This window comes from Alosa sapidissima, chromosome 13 (assembly GCF_018492685.1).
Source record: "Alosa sapidissima isolate fAloSap1 chromosome 13, fAloSap1.pri, whole genome shotgun sequence".
Classification (NCBI taxonomy): domain Eukaryota; kingdom Metazoa; phylum Chordata; class Actinopteri; order Clupeiformes; family Clupeidae; genus Alosa; species Alosa sapidissima.
In genome coordinates this window covers 11,925,865-11,935,422 of record NC_055969.1, presented here as the reverse complement: position 1 = coordinate 11,935,422, position 9,558 = coordinate 11,925,865, and the positions used below count along the sequence as shown (strand labels likewise).

The window sequence follows — 9,558 nt, the reverse complement described above, 5'->3', positions numbered from 1 at the left end:
TCCTTGATAACTATAAATATAAATAATATATATACATGATAGTATACATGATAGTATACTTCAAGTATATCCTCAGTAAAATATAAGTTTACCAGAACTTAGGGTAGTTTTGGCATGTCATGCAACGACTGGCCCTTTAGATGGAATATGTCTTCCATGCCACAAGACGGCAGCAGTGTAATTAAAGTTTAATATGAGAGCACGCGGATCTTGTGGAAATACCATTCTGATGACGTAAAACGGGCGAGTGGAGGGCGGCCATTACACAGCGAGTTTCCCTAGGAAGGTCGGGGGGAATAGGGAACTAGCTAGCCAAATTGTTATGACGGCCAATCCCTGTATTTAAATTATGTAATTACGCTGAAATTGCCTGTTTAAGTGTCACTTCGTACCAGACAGCCTGTCTTTGTTAATTTTGTGAGGTATTCTGTTTTATGTAGAGCTGTTATTCGCAAGCTAGCAGCGCAGCATTTATTTAGCTTCTAGCAAGCTAGCCAACGTTAGCTCCGAGCTAGACGCCGAAAACCCGGCTCTTGCGTCTCTCCGAGGGAAATTATACAGCTGAATATCGAGCGGAGACGGTACCTAAATATAACCAGTGCAGCCTACGCATTAACGGAAAACAAAGTGAAAACAGTATCTTAAAATTTGGTCACGTTCAAAATGGACGATAAAACATTTACCAAGGAATTAGATCAATGGGTTGAACAACTCAATGAGTGTAAGCAGCTCTCGGAAAACCAAGTGAGGACGCTCTGCGAAAAGGTGAGGTTTCACATTTCTTTTAAAATGTACAATTCCTCGTGTGACAAGGTAATAACGAGTAGCCTAATGTGCTTGACGTTGCAAATCTGTCGTACGTTTTCTGTTAACGTTGCCGCCTTAAAACTGAGTGAAGGTGTATGAGGTTGATGGCAATCTTACTGATGGCTGTCTTACTGATAACGTTAGTTATCAGCTTCAGGTAAGGTATCTAACGTTAGCTAGCCATCTAGCATTATGTTTGTTAGCCCAGCTTGCTAGGTTAGCTACTTATGTTAGCTAGCCTTCTCTCCCATCGCAGATTAATTGAACTTGCTGTTTAATAACCGGCTTAACAGGTACTCATTAAATCAAACACTACTTTATCAGACGAAGCAATTGTTAACTTTGACTTCCATTGTCAGAATTGTTCACCAGCTTGCTTCTTCACGGCTCTATCTATATAAATGTTAACGGTTAGATTCTAACGTTAACAGTTACCAACGTTTTGGTGCAGGGCTGTCTAACGTTATAACGTTAGTTAAGCTAGCAGTATTGACATAGTTAAATACTTCATCCCCGTACAACAGCTGTCCTGCAGCCGTCAGACGAAAATACTCCGACAACTTTGGTGTTCGAGATAAGCTCCATCAGCAATCTGATGGTGTTAACTAACCCAGCAAGTGCATCCAATACACCCCTTGCATAGCACGCATACGTTTTGAATCCATTAATGTTAGCCGTCACAGCAGTTGACGGACATTTTCAGAATATTGTGTTTTTGATGGGCAATTCATTGTTTATCCCAGGTAAAGTTTTCGGGGAGTCGTAATTTAATGTTCAGATATCCATATCTAAATGATTGGCATATTATATGTAATGTATGAATCTACGAATTTGGAAGATCGGGTAGAATTGCTTGCAAATGACGAATGTACGTAGGGGAAGACAGACCCAGTTGGCTAGTCAAATATTCTTTTTTTTTTTTTTTACAGTGCAGCATACCTGAAGCGCAGAACCAGGTTATGTGTTTAATAGTGAATGTAACGTGTTACTATGAACACACTGTATATAGGTTCTTAAAGTAGTGGAACAACAGGTTTTACCCAAATGTGTTTTAATCTGTTAGTGATTTGCTTTCTGAAAATGATACTCAAAAATAACAAAGATGTTAGCAGCCTATTTAAAGTCCCCCTGTGTTTCTTTTTATGAGTTTACTATGACATAATGACCCACATTGCAGCAGTGAGGTGGTTAAATCTGTTGTCAGACAACTCAAAGTCTGTCCTTTCCATCTTTGTTGTTTATATCCCAAGCAGTGCACTTTGGGCCTCAATAAATCATACAAAGACTAAATTGGTCTGTTAACATTGCTAAAGTCCAATTAATTTTCATTTCAAAGTATCTGCATTGGTTCTGAACATTTGAACCATAAATCCGCTAGAACAGATTGAAAGGGTCTATACCTATATATAGAGTATATTTATGCATAGGCCTATACTAATGCAATGATTGGATGGTGTTCAGTAAAGTAATGAGTGTTTGTACATTTAGGACTGAATGTGAATAAGTGGCGATTAAGTGTGGCATTTTGATTGTGTTTGAAAAATGAAGTCAAGTTACTTCCTCTTAGATTTTTGTGTGTTAGGTAGAAAAATGTGTGGTGGTTTGCAAAATATGTGTTATAAAGCTGAGTCGAACACTGAGAATTAGTGTACGGTTTTGCAGACTTGGTGTGGGGTTATGTTTGAAAGACATCTTTGTTGTTTATATCCCAAGTAGTGCACTTTGGGCCTCAATAAATCATACAAAGACTAAATTGGTCTGTTAACATTGCTTGGGTGTTACTGTGTTAGTCAATATGTGATGAAAACTGTAGTATCATTAAATGTATACAAGACCTAGGCCTGCGGTGGTCATCTGCCTTGAATTAAATTAGGGATAAAACTTATACTTCACTCCTGAAGTCACCCCCAGTTTAATCAAATGACAGAAGAACTGAGAACAGGATTACATGGCAGAGCTGTCTCCATGGTGAAAGGACAGCCCACATGGTCTCCATGGTGATTCTCAGTAGTTCTCACGTGTAATATTGATGCCAGATAAAAAGCACGTGTTAAACTTTTTTTTGGAGGGGGATCTGCTTTGTGAAATAAAATTCACAGCAAACATTACACTATCGATTGTTTCTTGTCATGATTATCTTTCAGATTATGCGGCCCTTTATCTTTTTCATCTTTGCTGTGTTAAAACATAACTTTCTTTAATTTCTCTAAAGGCAAAAGAGATCCTCACAAAGGAGTCAAATGTGCAGGAGGTGCGCTGTCCAGTCACAGTCTGCGGAGATGTGCACGGCCAGTTTCATGACCTCATGGAGCTCTTCAGAATCGGGGGCAAGTCACCAGATACCAACTACCTGTTCATGGGGGATTACGTGGACAGAGGCTACTACTCAGTGGAGACAGTCACGCTGCTCGTAGCATTAAAGGTCATTAATCTCTGTCCTTTCACCTAAAGCATCATTCCTCTCATCACAATGTGTATTAAGGTAGTGTGGAAGGCAGATAAAAGCTGTTAAGACAGTCATATAGTTCACTGAATTAATGCACTCTGTAAACACAATGTGTGCATTGATCTGTGTTAAGAATAGCTCTGCTCTGTGCTAATTAGTGTGGGAGCAGAATCAGGGTGCCTACCAACAGTCTATGTTTGTCTTCTGTAGGTCCGATTCCCAGAGCGCATCACGATACTGCGGGGGAACCACGAGAGCAGACAGATCACACAGGTCTATGGCTTCTACGACGAGTGCCTGAGGAAATATGGCAACGCCAACGTGTGGAAGTACTTTACAGACCTCTTTGACTACTTGCCCCTGACTGCTCTGGTTGATGGACAGGTATGGCCTTCATCATCATTACTTTAGTGGATGGTTAGTTCATTCAGTCAAAATGCAGTGATGCTACGGCATTTTTGGAACCTGTTGCGCAGCATTACCTCCTGTTAAGCTTTGGGAAGGTGTTCAGGAAGGGGTTCCCAACCTTTTTTTGCAGGTGACCATATTTTGATGTCACAAAACGTTGGCAACCACAATCATTCATAACATGTTGAGAGAGTGCATCTCATCTCTGCTGTAACATCCAGTTGAGAGCGATATCTCCCCAAATGTCCTAGCAAGCTCATTTGTTTGTTTGACTCGCCTGGATGTTTTGTTACTTTGTTTGGAACATTGATCAAGCATTATTACCTGTGGTGATCTCATGCGGGATGTCTAATTTTATTTTTACTTAGCTAGATTGTAATGAAGGATCCGATTAGTTATTTAACTTGGATATAATGGGGGTTTTCATGTTGTTTTATTTAATGTATATATTTTTTATGTAATGTACTGGTCACTTGTACGACCCAATATCCCAGCCGACCCCATTTGAATTTCAGGTGACTCCACATCACAGCCTAGGCTAAAGCTGTTTGTAACTACTGAAATTATTATTATTATTATTATTATTATTATTATTATTATTATTATTATTCAGGTTTGGTGCGACAGTCCTCCACATGTTCTCTCTGGCCCTGTGTCCCAGGCCAGCTGAACACTTGCTTTTTATTTTTTTTACGAAGCAGTGGATAGAACATGATGTGATATCGTGCGCTGTACAACAGTGCCTTTATTACTTTGTGGGAGTTCAAAGGTTGCTTTGACAGTCAGCACAGCAGTTAGACACCCTGTAGAAGCCTGACGTAGCCATACTCAATTCTAATCAGAATATGAGTCTGATACTGCTCAATGGGACGTAATTATGGGGCGTGTTTCAACCGATACAGAGGGGGAATGCCTCTGCACTCAATTGGATAGACCTAACCAATCAGAGCAACGAAATAGCTTACCGTGAGGTGTAGGAAGAAAACACACAAACCATCCTTCTCCACAAATGCCTTAACATTATTTTCTGGTCTTTTGTAAAAGTTATTATGCCGTCAATAACTCCTACAACACTCATTAGCGAAATCTAAGAGATACATAGTAGGGTAGGCTATTAGGAAAAAACTGATAAAGCCTAGATCCCCTCCGTTTTTAAAAATAATTCTGTTGAACACTGATATGCTACAAACATGTTATGAACAGCTGGGAAAGCAAATCCCTTGAACAGGTGGTCAAACAGAGATTTCAAACGAACGAGGGAACAACATGTCACAATGCAACAGCGCTGTTTACCCTTGATGAAAGTGAAACCACAAGTTTTCCCACATCTCAACTTGGCCAAAGTTTTCAGAACTAATCGTTTTCAGTGATAAAACCTCATTAAATAATATGCATTTTCCATATGGGGTCTTAAAAGCCATGTCTCCTTCTAGCCACAGCGTTTTTGTTTCAAACATAGGCCTAATCTAATTGTGCTCAGATGACGTGATGGACCAGGCGCTGTTGCTCACCTGTCCATCATTGTAAAGCCCTATTTGATTGGTCCGCTCGATCTAGGGTGAACATAGTTGCTCCACAATGGAGCAATGCCAGACCGAACTTCCCGACCCCAAATGTTGTGGGGGGGACTAAGTTCGGACTGGCACCCAGGCTAACACCCTGTAATAATATTGCATCACTTGTCGTTTTTTGCATTAGTTTCTTAACACATTTCTAAATATGCTACTTTTGAAAGATTAGGCTAGCATATAGTGTCTGAATCTAATTGAACTGTGAATGCCAATCAAAATGTTTTTCTTTCTTGCGTTAAATGATGTTACTTTGCATATACAGTTATGTTGCAGTATAAAAACATTTTGTCGCTCCTGAATGCCAAAAATGGTTTTGGTGTGAAAAAGCACAATTATAGGTGTATGCGTCATGTAACAGAGATACGCAGTTGAAAAAACAAACCGAGCTAACCTATTTTTAACATTTGGTTTACTGACTTCCTGAGAAGAATGTACAACTAAAGACTGTAAAGGTCATCTTTTGAATAGCCTCTGGATACCCTAAGCAACCAAATAGTATATGCTTTATAGAGCAGAAAACAATCTAGTCTTAAATTGTTTGTTGGTTTTCCTCGACCAGTCTGAATATCTGGGGGCCTTACTGATTTATTTATTTCCCTTCCTATATTAAACCAAGCACAACCCAGCTACAGAAACACTGTTTATCAGCTTTGTAATGCACTCCATTTATATATACTGGTGTGTATATATATATCTGTGTATATGTGTCCATCACAGATCTTCTGCCTGCACGGTGGGCTCTCCCCATCAATAGACACACTGGATCACATCCGGGCCCTTGATCGCCTACAGGAAGTACCACATGAGGTCAGTTCCATGAACGACTATTTATAGCTTGCATTTGTGGAGCTTTGCATTAATACAGTTCTGTGCTGTATGATCTTGATGTGTTCATGAAGCTCACTTTCTCATTGCCTTTTATGGTTTGTTTTAAAATATTTATGGTAGTGTCATAAGGGCCCAGGCAGCTAGCAGATGGTGAGGTGATGTTTGCTCTATGTGACAAAAATGTTTTAGCTTAGAAGATCGCTTGGAGCGCTTTTAACTTTTGCTCCTTAAAAAGGTTTTAAGGACAAAATATGCAGTATATCAGGATTGTCAAGGCGTACACCACAGTGTGCCACATATTGAATGTGGCTTTTGAAACCCAACAGACAGCATGTCCAGGGCCTGTGTTGGTGTGCTGAGAAATTAGATCTGTAACGACTAATTGCTCACTGATGGCTGTCTGCTCACAGGAAGCCACTGCGCCTGTGGGCAGTTACAGTATCTTTACCAAGATGGCGCCTGGTAATCAATAACATTGTTGCCTTCATTTGACGGCTCATAGTCCACACACTGAGAGATGGTCTCATAATACAGGCTTGTTGGCACTATGTTGGGTTAATTTATGCTGGGAAACTGTAATTTGTGCAGTAATTTAGATGTATTTAAAATATGATCTCTTGTGTTTGCTAGTTCATTAGTAAGGCTTTGTATAAGGGCTGGATTAAAAAAAAAATTTTAAAGGTGGTAAACAATGAACATCTTTGAAATGGTTGTGTTTTAGCTATCTGACTGCACAAATAACTCCTGCAGCTCAGCCTTCAAGGACGACAGATTCTCCATGGGTATTGCATGTTATCGTTGTCCCCATAACGCCAATTCTCTTGCAGGGACCAATGTGTGACCTACTGTGGTCTGATCCTGATGACCGCGGAGGCTGGGGGATTTCTCCGCGAGGTGCTGGTTACACCTTCGGACAGGACATTTCTGAAACCTTCAACCACGCCAATGGTCTTACTCTGGTGTCACGAGCTCACCAGTTAGTCATGGAGGTCAGTCACTTTTAATCGACAGTAGACTGTCAATTTTTACTTTGTATCAGCCCTTTTAAAATATCTAGGTGTATGTGTGTACTTTGGAAGCTTAGGCTAAATGGCATGTAAGTGGGGCATATAATTGCATATTCTGAGGATTCTCTGCAGATGGGTCTATATGCTGTATATATTGTGTGCTATGAGTCAGCTATATCCACCCACACGGGTGAAAATCTATATTTAATATACGCCCTATGTCTGTCAGGAGGCCCTTAAATATCCGCTGTGATTCATTCACTCAGATCTGTTTTAACACAAACGCATAATTCAAACCGGGACTGCCGGTAGCATTTATGTGCCCAATCTCCACGCACAGATTATAAGAGGAGTGGAAGACAAAAGGATCTTCAATTCAAACTGTGGGAGTTCATTTGGACACAATCATAGTGCTGCTCCCTGAGCATATGAGCCCGACTGTAAAATGTTAGAAAGGAGGTTTATGCTTTTCGTTATTGCAGTTGCAGAGAACCATTCTGTCTGACAAGATTTGGTATTCCGGAAGTAATTTTTGACCGTTAATTTTGACCGTTTTGACCTGTTCTGTCTTGCTTTCCTTCCCAGGGCTACAACTGGTGTCACGATAGAAACGTGGTCACCATTTTCAGTGCGCCAAACTACTGCTATCGCTGTGGCAATCAAGCTGCCATCATGGAACTGGATGATACTCTTAAATATTCCTTGTAAGTACAACATTATTTTTTGAGGTTGATGGGTGGTTGTCCTGGATGTGACGGATCCATGTGAATTGGAAGCATTTGTTTTTTGTTTAGGTTAGGATAATCTTTTTCACACATCAGAGGTTTCAAGCAACATAAGAGCTAAAACATGAGGAGACATCCTTGTAACATAAAACGGATAACAATAACCCTCTCCCCACAACCCACTCACCACAGATAAACATGTAGACAGAAACGGCATGACAATCAGCAGACATACTTTCCACTTATGACAAATGACAAAACCCCATGCTTGGGCACATGGGCAGTGTTTTGCAATGAAAAGAAATGGCTCCCCTGGTGGACAATATTTCTTAATATCATTATCTGTTTATACCCATACCATTATCTGTTTGAGCTTTCAGCAAATCGTAATTGCGGGTATGTTTATGGCCTGCAAGGATGTACTGTTTAGTTTTTGTGCTTATTATTAGTTATAGCCTACTGTTATGGCAGCCTACTCTTTGCTAATCGATTTGATTATGTAGTTGGCTACATCAGCCCTACACTTAATGGGTATTTTCAGAATGCTGAAAATTGACGAAAGTTCCTACATTGTTACTTTAATTACCTTTCGATCCTTTGTGTGAGAATCTCTAAACATTGCTTGGTTGTATTCTCTCAGCCTTCAGTTTGACCCTGCTCCTCGACGCGGAGAGCCCCATGTCACCCGCCGTACCCCTGACTACTTCTTATAAACACGCGCTGGCCTGACGAGGGGGGAGCAAAGAGGAGAATCCTGAAGCAAGCAACAAAGAGACAAAAATCCCAGTGGTTGCTCGTCTGCGTGTATATATGCACACACAGTGCTGTATGTCTGTATATGTACATGTGCACGGGGTCTGTTACGACGTGAAAGCACTAACATGGACCAAAATGTGCCATATAAGCATTTGATGCCGAAAAAAAATTGCCCTGTGTCTAAGTACTTTAACACAGTGTCCCATTTTAGCCTCTAGTGCAATTGCCTGCTGTATACTATTGATGGAAAAGTTCTCTCTGTTCTTGAAATGTACATTACTCTGAGCAACAAAAAAAAAAGATAAAATAAAAGGAAATGTGATATAAACTCGCTTTCTTCTCCCCCCTCTCTCCCCTCAATATCACTGGACGTTGTACTTTGAGTTGGCAGTGCCAGGCATGTGACAAGACAACAATGTTTTATACAAAATGCACAAGCTTACACCCACACTTGTCTCTGCACCACAACACTATAATCTATTTGGGAATGAATATTTACATTGAGGGAGGAGCCTCCGTTTTGGGAGTATGCTTTTATGTATATGACAACCCCACAGTTTCCCTCTCTCCCTTCTCTCCACCCTCCCCCCAAACTGTAACCTGACTGTCCCTTTTGTCTAATGTTTACCATTTTTTTGTGTTGACCTTTTCTGTGTATTTGTCATGATGTGATTGCCTCTTCTTTGGTGTATGAACTAATAAAGTACTTTCAATTGCTAGCTACACCATAATAAAAGCGAGTGTGTGGCATTTATTTTAAAAGTGGTTGCAAAGCTTTATTAACAACGCTGGAGACGGGTTACAAACACAAGTATTGTAGCGAGCATGGGAGCAACAAGTCTGTCTTAGACAAAGTCATACCGTTATTTATAGAACTTAAACAGGATATTCTTGATGGATTACATAAAATGAAAATCAAAGAGCTGACATGATGAAGAAAAGCTGTTATTACTCCAGACTCCCTAAGGGAGGTTGACCTTAGAGGTCGTGGACATAAGTAACACAAAATA

The 9,558-nt window shown here is 40.3% G+C and overlaps 1 protein-coding gene across 1 annotated transcript; it reads left to right on the top strand.

Moving 5' to 3' along the window:
* The first annotated feature begins 249 nt into the window (after positions 1 to 249).
* ppp2cb (protein phosphatase 2, catalytic subunit, beta isozyme) lies at positions 250 to 8,837 on the top strand. The gene is made up of 7 exons (XM_042059074.1): positions 250 to 765; positions 3,020 to 3,229; positions 3,464 to 3,637; positions 5,950 to 6,039; positions 6,888 to 7,049; positions 7,653 to 7,771; positions 8,433 to 8,837. The coding sequence occupies exons 1-7, from the start codon at positions 664 to 666 to the stop codon at positions 8,503 to 8,505; spliced, it is 930 nt and encodes a 309-aa protein (XP_041915008.1). The 5' UTR covers positions 250 to 663; the 3' UTR covers positions 8,506 to 8,837.
* Positions 8,838 to 9,558: the final 721 nt, after the last annotated feature.